This window comes from Tauraco erythrolophus, chromosome 20, assembly GCF_009769465.1.
Source record: "Tauraco erythrolophus isolate bTauEry1 chromosome 20, bTauEry1.pri, whole genome shotgun sequence".
In the NCBI taxonomy this organism is placed as follows: Eukaryota; Metazoa; Chordata; class Aves; order Musophagiformes; family Musophagidae; genus Tauraco; species Tauraco erythrolophus.
The window spans coordinates 2,811,961-2,836,211 of NC_141484.1; the positions used below are offsets into that span (position 1 = coordinate 2,811,961).

At 43.1% G+C, this 24,251-nt stretch overlaps 1 protein-coding gene across 1 annotated transcript; it reads left to right on the forward strand.

Annotated features, from left to right (window-relative positions):
* The first annotated feature begins 1,265 nt into the window (after nt 1-1,265).
* On the forward strand, nt 1,266-23,268 carry LOC104373307 (ATP-binding cassette sub-family A member 9). The gene is made up of 36 exons (XM_086624317.1): nt 1,266-1,314; nt 1,535-1,693; nt 2,656-2,756; nt 3,109-3,335; nt 4,161-4,299; nt 4,806-4,991; nt 5,577-5,709; nt 6,394-6,565; nt 7,318-7,376; nt 8,325-8,435; nt 8,941-9,116; nt 9,435-9,554; nt 9,903-10,041; nt 10,582-10,672; nt 11,271-11,410; nt 11,876-11,995; nt 12,514-12,685; nt 12,972-13,138; nt 13,579-13,706; nt 14,117-14,260; nt 14,802-14,915; nt 15,334-15,504; nt 15,665-15,778; nt 15,942-16,052; nt 17,274-17,365; nt 18,374-18,494; nt 18,829-18,946; nt 19,203-19,294; nt 20,027-20,205; nt 20,773-20,848; nt 21,354-21,448; nt 22,062-22,181; nt 22,519-22,659; nt 22,830-22,909; nt 22,998-23,053; nt 23,179-23,268. Exons 1-36 carry the CDS (start codon nt 1,281-1,283, stop codon nt 23,266-23,268), a joined length of 4,488 nt encoding a protein of 1,495 aa, XP_086480443.1. The 5' UTR covers nt 1,266-1,280.
* Nucleotides 23,269-24,251: the final 983 nt, after the last annotated feature.

Below are 24,251 nucleotides of genomic sequence, written 5' to 3' on the forward strand. Positions count from 1 at the left end.
GCACCCAGGAGATGGACTTGACACTGCTGCTGCAGGTCCCATGTGTTCTACGTATTTTGAATAACTGTATGAAAACAGAAAATCAAAATGTCTATCTTCTTTCTTCTATATGCCATACAATCCTCTCACATTTTTCGTGTGGGACATATGGGCTCTTCTGTTGTTAATTTTACATGGATGAAGAAACAAACTGTAGCCAGTGAAGGCCTCTCTGGGATGAAGGAGGATGAATCCGTGCACATGGAAGAGGCAGCTGAGTACAACCCATCTCTCTGTTCCCTTGCGTGGTCTTGGACTATTTCCTTCAAACTTCTCCTCAGTTGTCCAAACTGTTAAACGGAGAAAAGCTGTCAACCTTTCCCATGTTATTGCTTCCTCTGAAGTGGCATTTACCCAAGTAAATATATTGACTTCCAGTGATGTGTTTTATTCTAAATGATATTCTTTTCTTTCTCGTCCTAGCTGGGAAAATGCAAGGGATATTCAAGAAAGCCTCAAAAATATTTCAGCAAACCTGTGTTCTCCTATGGAAAAATACTCTTCTGGTGTGGAGGATGAAGACAGAAACTTTTCAGGCAAGTATCTCTTATTCCAAAGGGAAGTTAGGGTTTCCACCATGAGGGATTTTTACCTTGCGTTGTTTTTGTGCTAGGTGACATATGAGAAGCCTCAGCTGGTAATGTGGTTCTCTGGAAAATGTCAGCCGTTACACTTCTTCCCATGAGACTGCAATATCACGGCATAGTAAGGGCTTGTTACAAAGCTGTTTTGTTGCTTTTGGTTGTTGATCCCAGTTCCGTGCTGTCCAGAAGAACACAATGTCCGCTTCACGATTGCGGGTGTAAAATTATCAGCAGACCTCGTTGGCTCTGATACCAGGAAAACACGTTTTTCACTTGGAACATTCCTCATATTTTAAAATTATTACCCCTGTGGAATAGCTCTTCCTCATTTACAGAAGGAAGGCATTCATGGCCAGAGGAGCTGGACCGTGCAGCCAGAGGAGCGCTGGATGAGAGGAGCCCTTGGAGACACTTTCCATACCACCCAACCTCCAAGTCACTGAGTTGCCACTCACCTTTGCTTTCCTTCCCTCCATCTAGGAATGGATTACATCAATGGTTTTTCTCTTAATAATACAAACATCATCAAATATGATAATTCACCACCCGCGGCAAGAAATCCCTTACGACTTCCTGGGACGGTTGGATGATCCAGCCTTTAACGCGACAGGAGTTACACTCATCTACACACCTGTCACAAACACCACCAGGCGAATAATGAGCAAAGTGGCTTCGGATTCTGCAATGACGGGTAACGCTGCTCTTAAATCCTTGTTATGGCAGCAGTGCCTGAACTGACCTTGACACAGTCCTCATTGCGGTGGGGGGAGAAAAGCGTTTGGACAGCACAATTTTTGAGGGTACAAACTGTGGCTGATGCCCGTTTTCATGTTGTTGCATGACTAATCAAAATTTCAGCTGTGGAACTTTTATTCTTTTTTTTATTTATTTATTGATGTATTTTATGACAGGTACAATAATAGAAGAGGTGGAGAATGAGGAAAAAATGGAAACAAGAGGATTTTTTGAGGAAGAGATTATTGGTGTTGTTTTTGAGGATGACTTCTCCTACCGTCTCAGATTTCAGAGCTACCGTGTGGTGTCTCCAAATGATGCCTTTGAACACATCGGTAACAAAATAAATGAAACCAGAGAAGTTGATTTTACATTAAAAAATGCTTAGGTGGATCTCTGTGCTGCCATCCACTCAGAAGGGATCGAGGCTGTGTGTGCTGAGTGCTTCAAGAAAGATATTAATTAGGATTTGAGGTTTTGTTCACTTAGAAGGAAACAAGTGTCAGAGAAAAAAGTTTTTAAGAACACATACACGTTATCCACAGGCCTTTTCCTCCTTCTCCCTTCTATGTCTTACCATGTCCAATCATGCCTGGAAAACGAGCATTGTGGTGTAATATACTTTGAATATCCAGTGCCTGGACATATATTTAATGCATTCAAACACAAACCTGCCCACACTTATCCGCATCGCTACTTCTTCGACCAAATGCACCTGTATTTACTGCCTAAAAGCAGTAAACTATCTGAAACAAAAAGCAAGATTATTATCAGATAAAAATCAAGTGAGTTTATCAGTTGATGGGCAAAAAAAAAAAAAAAGTATTTTGCTAAGAATTGGTCTTGGACAATGGAAATGATGGAGAGGCTATTTATTCTGTCTACACCAGTCAGCAGCTCTTTGCAGATGTGACCCAGTTTCAGTGGACTCTGCGTTTCCTGGAGTTGCTCCTCTCCAGCCCTTGGTGTTGAGCATGTTTATGGTCACCCTACTTTGAGCCCAGGCTCCTGCCAAAGCAGGAGAGCTGAGTGTGGCCAGCTCTTCTATGCTGTGAAGACATTGTTGCTGCCACGTCAGGTGGCTCATGGAGCCAAAGCCACCAACTCCCAGTACCACGTATTCTTGGAGAAAATGCCTGCTCCAGGAAAAAAGGCTGAGTAAAGCTAAATCATGATTTGCTGTCTTAAGTCAAATGCATTTTCAATCCCTCACTTGTACATAAGCATATATATATATATACACATTTATATGGAAATATATAGACCAAATTCTTCATCTTTTTTTTTTTTCCCACAGATACCTGCCCTGATTTTGTATCAGGTAACTGCAAAGTCCCTCTGTACTGGTACGCAGGTTTCCTATCAGTGCAGTCCAGCATCGATGCAGCAGTCATAGAAGTAAGTATGATCATGATGGAAAATGTATTTTCTGTTCTTTCCAGAGTCATCTGTAAGCTTAAAAAACCAACTAACTAAAAAAAAAAAAAAACCACCAACTGAAATCAGTTCATTTTCTGTGATCATTAACTTTTTTAATACATAATGTGATACAAAAGTTAAAAGAACGATAGATCATTCTCATGGCTCAAGGCAATACAAAAACATACTAAATATTGAGATTATTTGCCATTATAAATGTAACATTGTTATTGACAAATTAATAATTTTAATGCTTACCAAAACCTCTTTGTTCTGATGTTGGCTGATTCATTACAGAAAATCAAATCAATGGCTAATTTCTTTTCTTTAGATAAAAACAAACCATTCTGTCTGGGAAGAGATGAAGTCGATCAGCGGCGTTCGTCTGAAATCACCCTTGATCAAACCTGTGTATAAACTGGTTTATTCTTGGTTCATCGTTTACATTGTATTGTGTTTCTGCCCAAATATGTACTTTTTATCCGTGAAAGTCACAAGAGAGAAAAAGAAGCTCAAGGTATTAATGAGAGCAATGGGTTTGCAAGATATTGCCTTCTGGTAAGTCTCATAGAAATAAACTGTGTAATTACAGGAATGACATTAATTCACGTGTCTATGGGATGTATACCAGCTTGCAGGATGGATGTGGGTTTGGTACCGCTCAGCTGAGAAGCAGTAATTCCCCAGACCCCAGCAGCAGTCACATGCAATTGCCTAACCATACATCTGGGCTCTCTGAAGCCAAGTTTTGCACATTATTGAAGCAAAACCTTCGCTGCTTTTATCTGTAATGGACTGTTTGCTGGAGGACCTCAGTTTCCAAGCGCGTTGCTCTGATACAGGAACTTTTTTTTTTTTTTTTTGTTGGTTATACTTAGCTCAGCTCTCCTCCCCCAAAAATAGAGAAAGAGCATTCTTCGTGTAGCAGAGATGCTTGTAGCAAGGTTCTTGGTGTTGAGGTGTCGCTTACCTCCAGGAAATGGGTGGGTAAGTGCAGAGAACACAAAAAAATGAAGAAACAACACGTTTTGGAGAAGACTGTAAATGTTGAAGTACAGGGGGCCATAGGGTCTATCAAAATAGACTTCCGAAGCCTTCAAGCACGAATATTTCACATCAATAGGAAAAGCATAAAAATGAGTGTTCCTGGCTGCAGAGCCTGTGCTTAGATGCTCTGTGGCTCTTTGCTGGTATCGTTGCATCTGCAAAGATTTGGACAGGTGCAAGACAGTGATATTTGCACCTTTTCAGTCTGGAAACTCTAAGTGGAAGTGTATTTGGGAATGACGAAGTATCTGAATTAAAGAGTGTGTCTCGTACTGGCCACGTGATGGCATGTGCTGTCATGTACAGAGACAAAAATAGCTGTGCCTTCACTCGTAGGTTGTCCTGGAGCTTGCTGTACGCCGTTTACGTTGCAATAATGGCAAGTCTGCTGACCCTGATCACGGTTAAAGAAGTCATCCATGACTACAACTTTTTTGAAATGTATTTCTTTTATTTCTTTTATGGCATAGCATCAGTAAGTCTGCTTTTGTGTTCTTAAATGATGCACGTTTTTTTTTCCCGTTTCCTAATCAAAACATCTAAACCCCTAAGACTACAGAGTACTCTAGGGATGGGCACTATATGAGAAAGTAACAAGAACTTCTCTGCTACTGGGGTTTATTGTTGTAATTTGTAGGCTAATATATCACTCCTGTTACATTTTGAGAGATTCTGACTTGAAATCAGAGTAAAAAGAGGTGCTAACACTGGCATTAATGGGAAGACTGGGGCTGCCTTCTTGCATCCAGCCTCCTTGGGAGGCTGAGAGGGGTCTGATCCATCTGCCCCTATGGACCTCCCCTGAATATCAGAGCTGTCTGCTAAATGACGTGAGCCTTGTGATGTGCCATATGCATCTGTAGGGGACAACTGAAACTCAGCTGGGTTTCTAATGCTTCTTGTTGAATTTTCACATTGTTACTTTTTCCTTAATCGCCAGCAGACACGTATCCCGCTAATTACTGATTTTCTCTGCTGCAGATCCACTTCTGTTTCATGCTCAACTCATTGCTAAAGCAATCAAATATTGCCAGTTTCGTGGGATTTGTCCTTCACATCATCTTCGGGTTGCTGGGATTTTTTACATTGTTCGAGAAACTACCACTATCTCTGGAATGGATTTTTAATCTCTTCAGTCCGTTTGCCTTTACAGCTGGCATCTCACAGGTATGTTCAAAATTAAGCTGGCACATCATCAAAATTCAGCCCACAGCAAACGTGCAGCAGACTTCTGCCTGGTAACAGTAGCTGCCATACAGAATTTGCATTGCCGTAATGACCCAGTCATGCCCCTCTGCCCTAGGTGCTCTGTCAAAAGAAAACTTGACTCCAAAAAGTGCATGCTAATTCATAACAAATATAGTTAGGCTTTCAATTGCCTCACAAATTTTACCATCTCTATATACAATAAATTTCCATCTCTGGAAAATCATTGCAGCATGGGACGTGGCTGGTGGGTGCCAGGATCTGCAAGACCTGTGAGGTGTTGAAGTGCTGCCCCAGCAAATACTGTGTGCATCACTCTTCTGGTGTAATAACTTCTACACAATTTTGAATTCAGCTTACTGAAGCACTTCTGATACTTCTGGTCGTAATAAATCTCTGTCCTGCTTAGAAACAGCGTCATGATCATGAGTGGGCATGGGTTCCTGGTGATGAACGGTCATGATGACACAGCAGTGGCTTACATGTAGCATTTCTGTCTAAAGGAAGTGTTGCAGCTGATTTGTGCTTTTTTTTTCCCCCCCCTAGATGGTAAATTTAGCAAAACATGGACCAGCCTTTACACCAGAATTGTACCCTTTCTTTAACCTATACCTCATACTGAACTTTGACAGTGTCTTGTATTTGCTGTTGACCATCTACTTTGATAAGGTTTTGCCTGGTAAGTAGAAATGTGAAGGGGAAAGAATACAAATTTGCTTGCATTTTTCTTCTATAATCCTCTTCCCTCACAGGGGGAAAGGTGCCAAAGAAGTGGTGGGATAGAGCTGAGAAAGCTGTTGTCTATGTGGAGCAGCAACAAATGTGTCCTGGTAGTGAGCTGGTCAGGTTGTGGATCAGCATCTTAACAGCACTGAGCCATGAGCCATGCCATGTTTCATGAGGGGCTGAAAACTGGATTTGCTGTATTGCTTGGGGAAAAAATGGTTGGGAAGAATCCTGTTTTCCCAGAAGCTGGGGGCATGTAGCTACCTCATTTGACCCTGTCTCAAAAACAGGCTCCAAAAGGAACGTTAAATCCTGCAGTGAGGCACTAAGATCCTTAACATCAGGGCTCCAGCAGCCCTAAACACTGGGTTTAAAAGGATGTTGTAGGACTTGACCCGATTTTCCTGTACCTTTTGGGACAAAGAGGTGGTCAACAAGGTCTTTGATTGTTGCCTGCCTGCATTTACAGATATGGATGAGGGGACAATTTTGAATAAATTACCAATCCTTTTATGTTGCCAAAGGGCTGTATTCTGCACCTATAGAGGAAGAGATGGCTGCACATGACCTTTATCAAAGTTGAGTTGACGCATAGCAGTTTTTGGTTGATATTTCACCTTCCTTGTTTCTGAAACAGGCAAATACGGAGCACCATACCCCCCTTTGTTCTTCCTGAGACCGTCATACTGGTTCAAGCCCAGGAGTGAGTATGTGGGGGTGCGATCCAGCTGTGAGAGCAGTCATGATCCCATTCTCAGCAATAACACTGAGCCAATGCCTCCGGGCTTCGATGGGAAGGAAGCAATCAGGTAAGGGCTCTTGTAGGCATGAAAAATAGAGCGCTACGTGTTATCCTTGACTTGAGAGAGCAGAGCCACACTGCACTGGGGAATGTCAGACTGAGACATCTAACACATACAGATAAGGTTCATGGCAAATACACGAAAGGAAGGGGTGGTTCAGTGTTTCATTCTGGATTTCAAGCTGGATTTGAACGTTTAGTGGAAGTGTTACCTCCTCTGTGCCAGGGACTGACCTGCTGCCCCGCAATCTCCACTTTGCAGAGCAGCAGTGAGTCCGTTCCCCTTCACCATCGTCTTTAAGAACACTGCTGATGGAGTGTGCTGCTTAAGATACTGTTATTTACATCTTTACAGGGCTACTTTGGCCCACTGCTGTTGCTGCCTGTTGCTTATTATTAGAAAGCAAATATAAATCTACTAAAATAATAGCTGGGTCATCACTTTTAATTAAGTAACAACGTGTCATCTCATTCCCTAGTGTACACTCAAAAAGTATTCGTTGAGTTGCACTTGGAAACCTTTTAAACATCTTTTAGAAAAGAACATTAGTGAATTCTGCCTTTAAGCGTTCAAGAAATGAATTGTATAAAGCAATTCCTTCAGATGGACTTACACTGAACCCTGATGGTGATGAGCAGGACCAGTCCAAGGAGGAGGCTGAGGAATACTCTTCCAATAGTTTTCAAAGGTTACTTCAAGGCAGAGGAAACATGCCAAAACTGTGAGCTTTTGTGATGACTTGCTTACCTTTCCTTTAGACTAAACAACATTAAAAAAATATACAAGAAGAAGGACAAGAGCACCGAAGCCTTAAGGGGTAAGAGAGGTTTTGGAATTCTTTTAATTTAATTTTTCACTAGATATGAACCCAAACTATTTTGAAATGTACTGGATAGTCTTAATTCTGTCTCCTGCACTGTTAAAATGCATTATGCAATGGTTATTTCTGCTGGGCTAAATTACTGGCAAATTTCAACCAAGTTGCTACCTTCCTGTTCGCTCCAGGAAAATTACTATTTATTATTTTTTGCAACAGCAAAAGTCTCCTTAAAAGCTGTGGATCTTGCAGCCATGAACTGCTATAAAAATTACCTCTCAAACCTCCCTTTCAAAACATAAACTCTTCTGGGCAAACAAAACTTTTTTTTGGTCGCTGGCTAGAGCCAAGTCTGCTGTCGCTGCCCGAGCAGTGTTCCCCAAGCCAAGGCATAGTCATAGCAGAGTCGTGGGATATCTGTTGATGCCTTTGTTTAGCAAGAACTCCAAGTGACAATATCAGTGTGATCTCAAAGGTTTATATTGATTAAAAAAAAGAACAATCCAAACAACTCACAAAAATACAAAATAAATCTTTTTTTTTTTTTTTTTTTTTTAATAAGGAGATGTGGGAGCGAAGCCTGACTGCTTTGAAATAACTCTTGAAATCTCACGTGTTGGAAGGGCTGTGAGCTCTTCTCTTTCTGTGGACTCTCTCTTGAGCCATGCTAAAATAAAATGCAATGAACCTCATAAAAAAACAGATGTCAAAATTCTTTAAATATTGAAGTTAATACCCTTGTCCCCTCAATTCAGTCAAGACCTGATGCAAGTTACTTACTAAGTTTAGTCCTAACTTCTGAAGATGCAATCCATGTTTTTGGATCTGTGTTTTTGCCTCTCAGCTTCAAAAGCAGTGTCGCTCTCCTGTCACACTTGGCAGCAAGCTACAGGTACCAGTCTATTTCTCATGAACTTCCATCCTAATGTTATTCTATTTCTATTCCAGGTTTGTCCTTAAATATATATGAAGGACAGATTACTGCATTACTCGGTCACAGTGGATCTGGAAAAACCACTCTCTTACATGTGCTCAGTGGATTCTCCAAGCCTTCAGCAGGTAAGACAATGGACCTGAACGCTGAAGAGGAGGAGCTGTTTGTTTTTTCAAGTGTGAGGCGGTAAAGACGCAAAAAAAATCAAGTTTTCCCGCACTCATTTGGTCTGGCTCCTTGTCAGTGCAGATTGCTCCTTCAACATGAGCTTCAGGGCTAACATCCCTTGTGGACACGCATGTATGCAAGTGTCCACAGATGGTTATTTCTCCATCTGGATGGCCTGATGTTTTCCATGAGCTGCATACCTATAGGAAATATGTTTTAGTTCATAAGGGAGAGATTTGGTGCTCTGAAATATTTTCGAGTGGTATTAAAGCTTTGGACAACACAAAGTTGTTTTGCCTTTCTTTAAAAAAAAAAAAACACACAACAAACACAAACCACTTGAGAAGCACCCACAATACTGGAATTAATGTCAAAGGTAAGAACACAAAGCAGTCTACTTTCCCCTTATAACTGGGGAATACTGTCCAGCATGAAATGTGTTTCATTCATTCCTGTGTGCAGGTTCTGCAATGATATACAACTACAAAGTGTCTGAAGTACAGGATATGGAAGGAATTCAGGCAATGGTTGGGATTTGCCCCCAGTTTAATTTGCATTTTGAAGCCTTAACGGTGAAGGAAAACCTGAGAACTTTTGCTCACATCAAGGGGATTCAGCGGAAGGAAGTAGAGCAAGAGGTTGGTGTGTGCTTGTCTGGCCTCTGCTTTATGGCATCGTGGGCACTTTGAGCTTTCTTTATAAAGCTAATCACCATCATCTTGTTCTGTGGAAATGAGGACAACCCTAATGTAAGAGAAAAGTGTTTCTTCAATTCTTTCTTATGTCATAAGAGTTAGAATTCAGATTTGCAGTACTTAACCTCTAAGCAAAGCTCTTTGACATAAATAAGTTTTCAATCTTGAAGTTATACTCTTCTGTACTGTGTGTAGCCCTGTAGGAACTAAAATGAGACCAGTGCTTTGGAAAACTGGCTCTTGTCTTTGTGTATTGCCAAGGTGCAGAAAGTCCTCGTGATGTTGGACCTCACTGACCTTCAGGATGTCCGTGCCAACACCCTGAGTGGGGGACAACAAAGAAAACTGTCTCTTGGAATCGCAATTTTAGGGAATCCCCAGGTAGGGACTGGTCATATTTACACACACATAACACGGACTGCTTTAGCACATGGTTTTGCATTTTGATTTGGCATGCAGACGTTTGTACTTTTCCCCTGGCACTCTAAGTCTGCTTATGTACTAATTCACTTGGCAGATGGAAGATTCAAGGAATCTAGCAAATGAGAACTGTATTTTACACGAAAAAGGAAATAATATTGTAATAGGAGAAAGAGCAATAAAAATGGCTGATGTCTGAGGATGCATTTTTTTCTTAGAGTGAGATCATAAAAAGCACGACACGAAACGATGTAAGCAAGGAAGCGCTGGCTTCGACACGCAGAGCTCTGATCTTGTTTGCCTTTGCAGGTGTTGCTTTTAGACGAGCCAACGGCTGGGTTGGATCCCTGCTCCAGGCACCACGTGTGGAGCCTTCTGAAGGAACGCCAGGCTGGACGCGTGACGCTCTTCACGACCCAGTCGATGGAGGAGGCCGATGCTTATGCTGGTGAGCCCAGATTTTTCACATTGTGATTGGCCTACAGTTTGAAAACAAGGGTTTCCCACTGCAGAGCCCACGTATGGGTCCTGCCATGATGCAGTCTGTGCTTGCTGGACACGCTTTGTCTGAGAGCGACCACCCGACCCAGGCTGAGCCAAGGCTAAAACTGGACCAAACGCTCCCTTCCAGGACTGTGCTCATGCTCTCTTTCAGGATGAAGCAGTTGCATATTATCTGGATGTACCACTAGCAGCACCCACACAATTTAGTGATATTGTTTGAATTCTCTTTCCTATTTCCATATTGCTCCCAGGCTGCATAAGAAATTTCCCGCAGGTTTTTATAAGAATACGATATTAAAAGATTAACCTTGGTGCTTAGGAGAAAGGCAGCAGTTCAAGAAGAAAAAGACCTTCAGCACTGGCCTGGTTTTACTCCTCTCAACTTCATTATAGAAATATCTATCGAGTTCAGAAGGAGCAGTGAGGTCAGTCTACTGCACTGTTGTAAATCCCCCCTAAATCCTTTGTATTCGTACCTCCTTAGATCGGAAAGCTTTTCTCTCAAATGGGAGATTACAGTGTGTTGGCTCATCTCTGTACTTGAAGAGAAAGTGGGGAATTGGCTATCGCTTAAGGTAAATCCTTTTCCTTTTGGTCATCACTCTTTTTATGAAAAGCTTCTAGTTGATTCTCTAGTGACCATTTTCTTGTAGAGTCTGTCTCTCTATAGAATTTCTATATAGGGTAATAGAAACGTTGACAATTCATTTCAGAAGACTTCTGAGGCTGCCAGAAATATCTCGCTTTGGATAGCAAGGTGCTTTTCTTTGGAACTCAGCTCTGAGCATGTAGCTAAAATTACTTTGCAATCTCCTTCGCAGCCAAAAGGAGACCAGAGTAAGAGGAAATGCAATTTCCACATACTCTGTGGTGCCAGAGTGATGTACAACAGCTTTAATGTAAAGTTGTTTTTCTCTGGATTTTAATTTCTGTGTTCTTGGTTTAGCACTATTGGCCAGGATCATTATTCTTAACCTCAACTATTTCTTGCATGCATGGCAAAACCAGGGGCACTGCAAACGCCTACAAAAATTCCCGCTGGAATGCTGCCCAGTTTTGGAGTTTTCCCTACAGCTTGAAGAACAACCACTGGCTTTGTGTTTTAAATGGATGATGCATGCATATATTTTTTTCTCGTTTGATGTTGTACCAATTGCTTTTTAATACAAACAGGATGCGCATAAATGACCTGTGCGACCCTGAGCTTACATCATCCTTGGTCAGGCAGTACATCCCTGATGCCGTGCTCAAAGGACAGAAGGGGGGTGAGCTGTGTTATACGCTACCTCTGGGAAACACTGATAGCTTCCCAGGTAAGAGAAGCCTGTTGTAGGGTGTAAAGGGAAACCAAACGGTGCAAAAAGCAGAAAGCAAAGTTGCTGTGAAGGGAATGAATACATCCCCTTGTCCACACTGCGTGGGATTAGGAAGCCCAGAGCTGCATGAACATCAGCCTTTAAAGAAAGCTTGTAATGGACATGCTAATATCATCACTGCAGATGAACAAAAGAAAATCCACCAACTTATCTACAAACTAAAATCCATTGAGTTTTCTCTGATTTCAGAGTGAGATTTCTCCCACCAGCAAGGCCCACAGTAATCAAGAAAACTGAATTTTTTGCTTATCTCTAAAGAACAAAATAATTTTGCCATGGCATTTAAATTACGGAGATAAATGGTGCAAGTGCTAGAAAGTACAACATTAATTATACCAGTCTGAGTTTCTGCCCAACTTGGTCTTGGCCACTGGGCTGAGTCTGGCTGTTTCTGTTGTGCAGATCTGTTCAGCCACCTCGAGAGCAGTCTTCTGCAGGGGGTTGTTCATTATGAGGTTAGCAGGACAACCCTGGAAGATGTTTTCCTGAAGCTGGAGGGCGAGGAAGCCGTCGGTCAAGAAGGTAAAATGTTGACTCTCTTTTGCAATTGTGGCACAATTAAAGTTCTATATGTATCTATATGTGTTTTAATTGAATATCTAATGAGTTTCTGTTGAATGTGAATTTTGGTAGTTTTCAGTAGTTCAAGAGTTGCAGTTGTGTTCAAATATCTTTTAGTGGGGAATGTCTTCTTGGAGAAGTCTAAATGCTTCAGTCTTGACTTCCCACAGGCTTTTAAGTACAGGAATTAGACTGATGTTGGAAGGGTATTTGCCTTTGAAGGGTATACTGCTCAGACCAGGAGGTGGCAAGAGATAAACTAGCCACAAGGCCAGTGAAGATACTGCATGTGTTGCCATATAAGCCCATGTTCAGCCAGTCTGAATTCACCAATGTAAATTATGTTCTGGATAAATTATCACCCCTTTTCTCTGCCCTTGTTCCTTTCCTGGCTAAAAATGAAAGCGTTCCTCTATTCAGAACAGAAGATCCTTGTTGATTGTTTGCACTTGAACGTGTCCTTTGAATGCCCTTTGTAGATAATGATGTTTCTCGTGGAGACCTTGAAGAGAAGGACGAAAGCCTCCTGGTGTTTTCCGAACAGGGGAGCGCGGCGATGAGTGGGATGGCACTCTGGAGGCAGCAAGTGTGTGCCATGATGAGGGTTCGCTTCTTAAAACTAAAGCATGAAGGAAAGTTTCTCAGGCCCATGTAAGTACGGGAGCTCTCGCCTGATCTGCAGCCCTCGTGCTGGCCTGGTGCTTTCCAAAGGATTTGATCGTTCCCTGGAGTGACTGAGGGAAGGCTCAAATGCTAGTGGAGATATTCGGAAGCTAAGAATTAGGTGGGAAAGTTGAAAAGGTGCAGTAGTAAGGACAGTTAGAATTCACTGGTAGAGCTCTGAATTACTTACGTTTTAAATTTCCCTTTGCCTTTCTTAAGGAGGAGTTCAAGGTGAAGCTCCCCTGGGCCCACTATGGTCTGTTTTCCCATCTAGATTACTATTCTTTGGAATGTTTATCCTTCCGATGCTTATGCTTTTCATTGGATTTCAACTGTGGGACAGCTCCAGCAACTGGGAAATGACAGCTAGCTCCTATTTTCTTCCCACTGAAGAGAAAATTCAAAATAAGGCAACAAATCTTCTCATCTTCAATGATACAGGTGAAGAAGAACATGTGATGTTGATTCGCTTTCTGCCCCACTTTGAGTCCTCTTAGAGTTGATAGACCAACCTTGCCCTACTCTTTTTGTACGTTCCTTTATATGTTCGTGGCTTTGGGAAGTGTTTTCTTCTGAGCAAAAACAAATCCAGTTTTAGTCGTGATAATGGAGTAGCTGATTTTTAAAAGAGTAACGAACCAGGCAAATTAAAAACAAAACAAAAGGTGATAAACAAACTATGGAAACATATATTGTGTATAATCAGTTAAATTAAGATAAGGAAAAGAAATAGACAATATAAATTTGCTTAGGTTCTGAATTATTTTTATTTTCTTTAACATACCTCTGCTTTGCAAGTGGGAACTTATCTATAAAAAACGGTTTATATTTAAAGAAAAAGCCTCTAATTATTCTAATTTCGTTTTTTCACTTGATTTCAGGATCAGAAATTGAGGATTTCATTGCTGCTTTGAAGACTCAAAACATAATGCCAGAAATGACTCTTGAGAAAAACATTACAAGCATTCCACTACATAACGGAGCCATAAAAATATCCCTGGAAGACCAGGTGAGTGATATTTTCTCTTCTTTCATCCTGCACGTCAACAGGATTTTCTGAAATGTGTTTAAATGAGGCACAGCAAAATGCACACAGTTGCAAAAGGGAGATTATTTGAGATATTAAATAGTAGCAGTAATCCTGTTCGTGGGCAACCAGGACTGTATTTAGTTCTTTCCACTTTTTCACGGTGATCTTTAGAGAAAAGCATTAATGCAAGACTTTCGTGCTTTTCTCCAGAAATTGTTGCCTTTATTGATCGTTTCGCTCATGGTACCTGCTAATGTGCTTCCAGGTCTCTGCAGTCCCACCAATAAAACTGTCTGATTGCCTTTGCCATTGCTTTTCTCTAAACCCCTGGCTGTGGTCAGCTCCTCTTCACGGGCACGAGGTAACGTCTCTTGCTCTTCTGTCTTCAGAGCTACCGATTCACGGTCATGTGCAGCGCAGAACCCATCAACTGCTTCCCCGTGCTCATGAATATCCTCAGCAACACCTTCCTAAGGCTCTTCAACTCCACTGCACATATCCGCGTCTGGAGTAAGCCCTTTTATAGCGTGAGTGTCCTGCCGTGCTTGGGGAAAATTAATTGGAACAGCCATGCTCAAGTGATAAGGACTGGATGGGTTGGAAACGTGGTTGGGTGAGCAACCTCCAAGGGTTGAGATCAGTGGTCCAGCTGCTGGATGGTTCCTGGAGGCATTTCTCAGCAGTCAGTATCATGGCTGCTTAAAGAGAGTTTCTTCTGCAGCGTTGAAGAGCTCTGCAGGGTTTCAGTGCCGTAAGACATTGAAGCTGGTGCTATGTGGCCATACGGTAGGAATACACCAGTAATTCTTGGAAGCCCCACCTTGCTTCGGCATGCATTTGGCGAGAATCAGCATCGAAAAGACGGTCTCTAGCCTCAAAAATTTACAATAATTCCAGTACTTTTTGCAAATTTTAAGATACTAAATGCTTTTGTTAATTGCCTTGGTTTGTGTTCCTAAACTCAAATTATTTACCGTAGGTGTTATTGCTCACTTGCCTATGAACATCGAGCTAGCCAGACTTTCCCTGGGCAGCTGTTGGTCATTGATGACTTCTGAATTTCTCTTTCCGCAGACACAAAGCCTGGAAGTAAAGAGCAATATTTTTTTCATCTGCCTCAGCTACATGCTGGTTTTGGCCGCTGGTTTGCCTCCTTACTTCGCGATGAGCAGCAGGGAGGATTACAAGGTAAAAAGCACGCGCTGAGAGTGGTCTTACGCAAGAAGTGAATGCAAATATGATGTCCCTGGATAGCAGTTCGTGTGCCGGTGGGCTGGCCGGCGTTTCTAGGTGGGATGCTGGAAGAAATACAGTCACAAGAGTGCAACGTTGCACCAAAGTGTGTTACCCTGCACCTCAGGGAATCAGCTTGGGCTCAGAACAATTTGGGCCTTAATAAAGATTTTGGTCAGGAGCATTTAATTTTTTTTTTTCCTTTTTAAGAATGATGTTTTTAAACAACAGCAAAACTAAGAAAGAATTGAAAGCACTTGGAAGGAAGAGGAAGGCTCAGCCACGGAAGGGAGGAGCAAGAGTAACGAAGGAGGAGCAGGAATGATGTTTTGGGCTCTGCTGAATCACTCCCTTTTCCCGTTTGCTTTGGCAGCTCCAGGCTCGTGCCCAGCTGCGGCTCGCGGGGCTCTTCCCCTCGGCATACTGGTGCGGGCAGGCGCTGGTGGACGTCCCACTTTTCTGGACCCTGGTGTGCCTCATGTTCGGGGTCACGGTACTCTTCAACCGTGTCTGCCCCTTGCAGGCCAGCACCGTGCTGCCCCTGGTGAGCTCTTTGCGTGTGGGACAGCGGGCAGACCCACATCCCCCTCCCTTATTTCGCAGCGAGCTTTTGCATTAGATATTGTAATCAAAACGGACTGCTCGAGGCAGGTTTTCATGCACCCACATCCATCTGCGAGTCACTGACATCAGTCTCTCTCCAGATCATCTGCGTCACTGGTTATGGAGTGTCTCTTGTCCTCCTCGTCTATTTAATTGCCTTCACGCTTCGCACGGGGCGAAGCAATCGTTACATTTGGTCTTTCATCTTCATTCTGGTAAGTGAAGCGAATCTGAAGTGTTGGATTTACACATCTTGCCACCTGAGGTCCCATTTCAAATGCACTGATATTCAGCAGAATAACCCAAATCAGTGACCAATCGCCTGGTTTTTAGCAACAATACGTTAATATTGGAAATACTTTTTCTGCTTTATTCCAGGTAAATTTCACTTTCTACATGTTCAGTGACCTACACAAAGCATTTTACTTCACCTTCTCTATTTTGATTCCTGTGTTTCCACTGCTGGGCTGGTGGATCTTCTCTTCACCAGTAAGTAAACGTGCCTTACTAAATTCATAAATAATGGCCCAAATGGTGTGAATTGGAAAAGCAAGAGGTGCTTCCCAAATTCCCTGTCTCAAAATGTCGACTGTCAAATAGAGTGAGAAAAGACAACAGGAGAAGAAAAGGTCCAGGCTGTGGAGTGGGCAAAGGGATCAAGATTTGACTTGTTAATCCTTGGTTTGATTGGGATATTTTTGGGTTTTTAGTTACAAAAAGCTGTTACAATGATTGTATTTCAGAAGCCAGGGTAGTCATGGCAGGGGAAGGTGGTGGAGTGGGAAGACCTGGAGGGACAAAGGGAGCTGACAGAAGGAGGTGAAAGGATTGGGAAGAGAGAAACCATGATGGAAAAGATTGATCTAACCTGGCTGATATCAGGCATCTCTGAATTGTCTGTAGCCAAGGAAGCTGCAGCTCTTGAGACAGTACGATCTCCCAAAAATAAGTAAAGATCAAAGCTTCTTTATCCCATCCTGAAGAAAAGCTAGACATCCCTACATCCCACACTTGCTCCCACCCTGCATAGAGGCACATTGTGCTAAGGAATTTTTCTAATGGACTGATTTTTTTTTTCTTGTAGCATTTCTCATTGTTTCACAGTATCGATCTTCTTGAGTCAAGGAATGACATCTTCGTAGCTGCCTTTGCAGTAAGGAGCAATTGGATGATGGTTGTTTTGGAAAGGATGACTGTTTTAATGTGATGGACTTGCACCGGGCTTGTATAACTCTCCCCATAAATAAAGGGGTTATGTTGTCAAAGTTTCACATTAAATGTTGGCAGGGGAGGTACATCCAAATAATCACGGGCTTGTGTCTCATGTGGCCCCTGGATGCTGTTCCATATGGTTGGGGGATTAAGGGGAGCTCATGTATGAGGCAGCGATATTATTAATCAGCTAATCAGTCTAATGCTGCTTCTGTAAAAAAAAAAGACATCATCTCTGCTCCTGTCGGATGTCTGTCGGGGGCAGATTATCTGAGCTAAAACTGCAGTATGATGCCAAGGCTTTTGCAAATGACCCACATATGAGATGGAAATGTATGTGAAGCATCAATTCCAGTTCTTCCTCTTTTGGACCTACATAACTACCTTTTCGATGGCTGAAGTAAATGAGATAGGTCCTTGCATCCCCTTTTAATTAAAATTAATCAAGTGTGTTGTTACCTTGTCTCCATACAAACCCAATTCATTGTTGCTTTTTAGCCTTACATCCATTGTGTGATTTTCGCTTTTCTCCTGCGCTGTTTGGAGATGAGATATGGAGAAGCAGTTACGAGACTTGATCCCGTCTTCAGGTGTGTCCCGGGCAGGGGGTGCCAGGGTGCCTTGAGAACTGCAATTACCCTGGTCTGCAGGGTGGGCTCGGGGCTGCACAGCCAGGCAGGACCCTCCTGGCACAGCCCTGACAGCAGGAGGAGAGGAGGAGTTACCTTAAAAACATTTTTCAAAGTGTGGATAAAGCTCATCTTTTTAGTTTAAACCAGTTTACCTGGTTAAAGGGAGGAAGGGAGGAAATTGAGAATGAAGGGAGGGATTTTTTTATTCCTTTGGATCATTACAATCTCTGACTTTACTTACTGGAGTTTCTCTGAATGTGTCTGGAGGCAAATTCCCCCCCAGTGTGTTGCAATAGAAAGTCAGTTGAACTACAATGCTCAAGAGAGAATAATAAATGTGATTTAAGCTTTTTTTTATTAAGATTCATAGCTGAAGTTTCAGGACGTTTCACTGCAGCTGGCTAAATTAATAGTTACACATTTAAATCCAACATTTCAACTCCCTTTCAAATGTGTCAGTATTGCTCTCTGCCGGATGGAGACTTCTCCAAAAGTTTCATCAGATCGGGGTCGTCTGTTACCTGCTCTCTGCTTCTCTGTCGCCAACAGCACATGACTGACCACCTAAGTCACGTGGGGAAAGATTTGTAGAAAATGTTAAATTGTCAGACGTTAACCAATGTGGCTCAGCTGGGAGTTAAACGTCCAAATAGCTTCGAAAACCTGCCCCGTGTACTTTAATTCTCCTTGGACAGATCGTTGGTGTTTGTCGACCAGGGGACCAGTCAATACTTAGTGATGAAAGAAAAGCTAAAGCTGGCCTTTATTTTCTCATGCGTTCCAGTGGGATTATTTTTTCCCCCCCATGAATAAATATTTGAGCAAATACTGTCTGTGGAACAGCTCCCTGAATTCCAGTAAATTGTGTGGGACACAGCATTGGCACTGCCCTGGCAACAAACTTGTAAATCCAAGACTTTTTGGAAGTGATTCGCAGCGACACCATCTCTCCTCCTCCGCTTGTAGGATCCAGCAGAGGAGAGCAGTCACCCACCAGAACAGGGATGTCCCTGGGGAGGAGCCCCCAGAAGTCCAGGCGGAGAGGGAGAGGGTGAGGAGTGTGATGGACTCCCTGCAGCAAGAGGAGGTGAAAGCAGCCCTCTGGCTTGTTTTCTTTTTTGTTCTCCATCTTCGGGTCTGTCTCTGCTTTCTTAGCTCAGGCACTTATTATTTACTGATCTGATGTCCAAGTGCACATGTCACCATCCAGCCCACAGTCTCTCTGGCACCAGAAGGAGTTTAGCTGGCACTGTATTTTTATTCCCATTCTGCTTTTTTTCCCCTTCTTTCCTGTTGCTCTGTTTCCTGGATTTTTAATTTAGAAATTTTCTCTTTAAAGAGTCATAGTTAACGGTAAGAACAGATGAGCTATGTCATGCAATAGGAGGAGAGTTTTTATTTCCCACTTCATCTCTTCACAGGAGTCAGTTATCGTGGTCAACAGTTTGCGAAAGGAGTACAAAGACAAGAAAGCCAGTTCCATCTGCAAGAAAAAGAAGAAAGTTGCTGTCAAAAACCTCTCTTTCAGTGTTAAAAAAGGTTCAAGTATTTAGCTGCGCCCCTATTAGTGACTAAAATCTAATGTGAAGGTCACATTTGGAGACCATGTTTTTGATAGAACCTTCTTGTGTGCAACGAAACCCAATGCACCTGTGCTTCTGTGTTCATGATTTTGATTTATGGGGATAAGTTAATGAACAACCTTTTCTCTTACTTTTAGATATTGCCTAGCACACAGGGAAAAAGGTCCTATTAACAATAATTATTATTAACAGTTCTTGCGTATTTGTTCCAGGAGAAGTATTAGGTCTGTTAGGACCCAATGGAGCTGGAAAAAGCACAACTATAAACATGATTTCTGGAGACGTAACGGTGACTGCTGGGGAGGTAGGTGGTTCCTTTGGATCTTGATGCCTTTATAAATGAAGGATGTGATAAGGCAAGCTGGCAGTGTAGCCCTTAAGTCGGAGAATTTATGTACATGCAACCCTGCTACTTAGAGAAGTAAGAAGAAAGTGTTGCTTTACCCAAAGCACATTCTAATTTTCATGCAAATCAATATTACAGATTTAAGGGTTTGAACTGCACAAAATCTTCGGTGTGCATTTGAAACCCATTGTGAAGTTTCATGAGCCCTGTAAGAAATGTTGACATCTTAAAAAAAAAAAAGTAATACTCTTCATAAACAGCCTTGCAAAACCAGGAAATTGAAAACGAATGGGAACAGGGTTGGGCCAGTAACAATCCATCACTTAATTATGTCCAGCATGATTAATGACATGTGCTGGGGGAGGGGAAATACCATTGCTGTTACAGATTTGGGACTGAATGTTTGAAATAGAAAAGCATTACTAGGAAAAGATAGTCTCATGTTGGTGCTGTTACTCAAAGTTTTATGGCAGCAAATACTATTTGGTTCTGTGGAAACACTGTCCTGGATCCCAGTGAGCAGAAGCCGTGATAGATGGAGATGATCACTCCAGTGATGCTGGACTTCATTTCCCATGTGCTAATGATCTTCCTCACAACAGAGGAGAAAACATCCAAGTGTCTCCAAGGGGTGTGCTGATTCCCCCCGGAATAACCCGCTACAACCGCCAGGCATGTGTATTTGTGCAGGTGCTGCTCCAGGGCCGGGACGCAGCTGCCCCCTCCCCAGGGCAGGGTGGCACGGGGTGCCGGGGCTGCTGCCCGCAGCGGGACCCACTCTGGCCAGACCTCACCGTGCTCCAGCACCTGGAGACCTACGCTGCCGTCAGAGGCATGAGGAAAGAAGGCACGACTGTCATCATCAGCCGGTACAAAGCCGAATGATTTTAGCTTTTGGTTCTTCCTCTCTCCCCAAGTATAGGACAGGGAAAAGTTTTTCTGGCTAGTGTGATTAAGAGACAGCCTTGGAGAAATGGAATCTCCTTCTGATGAGATCTACTTTATACTGTTCTCAGTCCCTTGTCAATGAAGATTTTATCTAGAAAATCTCAGAAAAAAAAAATTAAACTTGCTCCAGTTCATGGCAAGTTATATGAGAAACTCACTTCTCTCATTAGCTGTGCTTACTGTCTGGAGTTTCTGCAAAAATTCCTTAATCATAGAATCATAGAATGGTTTGGGTTGGAAGGGACCTCAAAGATCATCCAGTTCCAACACCCCTGCCATGGGCAGGGACACCCACCACTACACCAGGTTGCCCAAAGCCTCATCCAACCTTAATTTACCATCCAGGCTAGGAGTAAAATCACCAAGTAACCCAAGCTGGTGTGTATCAGCTGAAACAAGTTACGTTGGTCTCTGGTTCCTCAGTACCCCTGACCATGTTAGCAAACAGAGTTGGTCAGGTCAGTATTTTTCCTTTCTGTTCCCCACAGCATAGCAAAGGCCTTGGATCTCCAGAAGCATTTGAAAACCCCAGCTAGGAGGTTATCTGCTGGAGAAGCCAGAAAGGTACTTGTTAGCTTTGTGTTTGCTACATGAGCACAACCTGCTCTTTCTCTCTTGGATACAGCGCACAGAAAACCTTCAGCAGAGTGGACTTCTGGCATGCTTTGTGTTCATCAAATAGCTTTTGAATCCAGAAGGTTCCACCACCACCCTCTTTCCCCACTCTCCCACATTGTGTGTTTAATAAATGTAACCACGAATGGGGTTTACAAGGTAATTGCCTTTTCATGCCCCACCACGTGCATCTGCCAGGAAATGGGATGGAAAAACCACTTTCAGATCTCTGGCAAGCTTGGGAGTTTTGGGGAAAGCTGATTTTGGGAGATTAAAATGTTATCTGAGAACACCTGAGGTGGGATTTTTTTGAATCCCTCCTCCTCTTTTATTTCGGAATCAAGAGCTTCAGCTTCTAAAAGATTCACAGGGATTCAGATGTAACAGGACAACTGGCCAGTTTTGTAACAGGACAACTGGTCAGACACTGACCTCCGTGTCTTTCCCATTTCAGCTGTCTTTTGCCCTGAGCGTCCTGGGAGATCCGACGGTGATGCTTTGGGATGAGCCATCGGTGGGCATGGACCTGAAAGGGCAGCGCCGGATGTGGTGAGCAGCCCCGTTTTAGCAGAACTGAGAAGTGTATAACAGATTTAATAGGGGGGGTCTTATCCTCGTCATTGCAGTAACCATTGGGCAGGCAAAGAGGTTTATCCTTTTTCCTAACTCACGGGGGATGGAGCACCACCGCTAAAGTCCTCGCTCAGCTGGCAGTAAGCCCTTTGCAAACCATCAGATGTAAACTTAACAGTAGTGCACCAAAAAAATACGAGTGGGTTCCAGCTGAACCCATGCACAAAGGACAGAAAATCATAGAATCATAGAATTTCTAGTTTGGAAAAGACCTTAGAGATCAATCCTGTTTCTTCAGGGCATGAGGAAAAAAGTATAGGTAGTTCTTCCTTCTCATCACTCAGCTCTAGCTTTTCATCAGCAGTTTACACTGAAAGTGTAAAATTTGGAGGAATTCCGATGTGACAGATTGCAACATAGCACTGGCATCCACATCCGATCTTCATGCGAGATAACTCAAGTCTTTTAAATAGTTTTTATAGCTTTTTTTATAGTTTTATTATTTCGGTTGTTTTTTGGGAGGGAGATACGGAACAGGAGATTTTCTTTGGCTGTTCCTGGGAAGTAACTGCGATCTCTCTGTTCCCAGGAAGGTGATTCAGGCTGCCATGAAAAACAAGGAGCGAGCAGCCGTCCTCAGCACGCAGTACCTGGAAGAGGCAGTGGCCATATGTGACCGGGTGGCCATCCTGGTGTCAGGGCAGCTACGGTGGGCACAGGGGTCTCATCGCTCACCTGATTTTTAGTTGGGTTTTTTTTTTTGGGGGGGGGGGGGTGATTGTTCAGGGTTTTTATCAGTGTGGGGTTTTTTTGTTTGTTTTCTTTCTTTTTTTTTTTCTTTTATATTTTTTTTTCCCCTTAATCTAATAAGAAATGTTAGTTTGGATTGTCCCAAGTGTGTAACAAGCAGCTTTGTGAGGAGGTAAGTTGTTTTAGCAGCACGATATGAACAGCTGAATAAGTGCATGTACATCAGCTGCTCATACCCAGCGACTGCTTTACTTGCTGCTTAGGATGAGCTGAGCACTGTTTTCCCTCCTCTGCAGGTACATCGGTTCCCTTGAGGATCTGAAAAGTAAGTTTGGCACGAGTTACCACCTGGAAGTCAAAATGACGGACACAGGGCAAAGCGATGCTCTCCACGCCGAAATTCTGCACCTCTTCCCACATGCGGCTCGGCAGGAAAGGTCACTACTCCATGGGCTACGCACCCAGCCTGGAATTGTGCTGGAACACTCTGTTGCTCCTACTAATCTTGCTTAATAATTTATCTGGGAGTACAGCAACCCTACAAGCACACCTAAACCTTGGTGCTGTGTCATTAAACGATTAATTCAATTTTTTATTCCTTTTTCAGGACTTCTTCATTGCTCATCTACAAGATACCAATGGAAGATGTGCTACCTCTCTCCCAGTCTTTCTCCAAGTTAGAAGCAGGTAATAGGAAACAATCAATGAAGTAAGATTGCTTTGGAATTGTTCATATGGATTTGTTTTTAAGGGTGCCTTCTCCATCCCTCTGCAGCTAAACAGCATCTCAGGCTGGAGGAGTACAGCTTGTCTTTGCACACTTTGCAACAGGTATGTTGATGTAGAAGTTTCGGGTTAGAAACTGCCTGTATAAAAAGAAGAAACAGCCTGTGACCAACGTAAATACTGTCAGTCCTTGGCAATAACGGGGTTGTTTCCGCTGTGGCGCGTTGCAGGTGTTTGTAGACCTCACCCGGGACCCAGAGGAGCACAATTTGGATGCGGCGTGTGACGGGGCGGTGGAACAGAGACTGCTTCACCCCTGAGCCCTTGGAGCCACAAAGGAAAACACTCGGCATATTTCATCAGTGTTACTGATGCGTGCGATCAGATGCAGCCCTAGGACCTCCCGTGTCACGACACATACCCCTCTGCAGGTTTTCTGCCTTACAAATTTTTTAAAAAAATAGTATTTTAATAAATAAAGCCTTTATCCTTTGACAAACTGATGCCTGCAGTTCATCTGTACCCCTGCTCAGACCGACTCATGAAGATTCGCTGCGCAGAGGAATAATCCTGCTGGGATGAAACGCCAGTCCCAAGGCAGGCACCTTGGAGAGAATGATGTGCAAACTCAGAGGAGGCTCCAAAACCCTCACTCACCCATGGCAGGAGAACACCAGGGCTTTGGTTTACTCAGTCCTATGAAGCATCCTTCTGGCTGGTGTAATGTGGCCAACGAAGGTGGTGGTTTCTGGTGGGGGGAGCGTAGGGCTGTGTTTTGACCCAAAAAGCTGTGTGTTCCAGCTCAGGTCACCTTGGCCCATCTCTGGTCCCCACTACTGGGGTCATGGAGAGACGAGAGGGTTCAGCAGTCCCCGGAAAAGCGTAATGAAAGCTGGTAGCTCTTAGATCATCTTTAAGAAATACAATTATTATCTGAAGTCAAAATAAGATATGCTTTGACCCAAAGTATAGCTGAAGCAGGACCGTAGGCTGAACAGGTCTTCTGGCCACAGTGTGTCTGACTGTCCTGGGTTTGGCTGGGACAGAGTTAGTATTTCTTTTTAGCAGCTATAAGAGCCATGTGTTTTGGTTTCAGTCTGAGATTCGCTACGAGAAGAACGTTGATGGTGCACTGATGTTCATAGTTGACACTGAGACATCAAGGACTTTTCAGCTCCCCATGTTCTGACAGTGTGCAAGAGCACAATAGGCAGGAGGGGGCATAGCCAGGACAGAGAGCCCACAATTCCCCTCATTATTTGAACTCAGACTTAAGATTGAGCGCTAAATTGGCCAGTGAAGT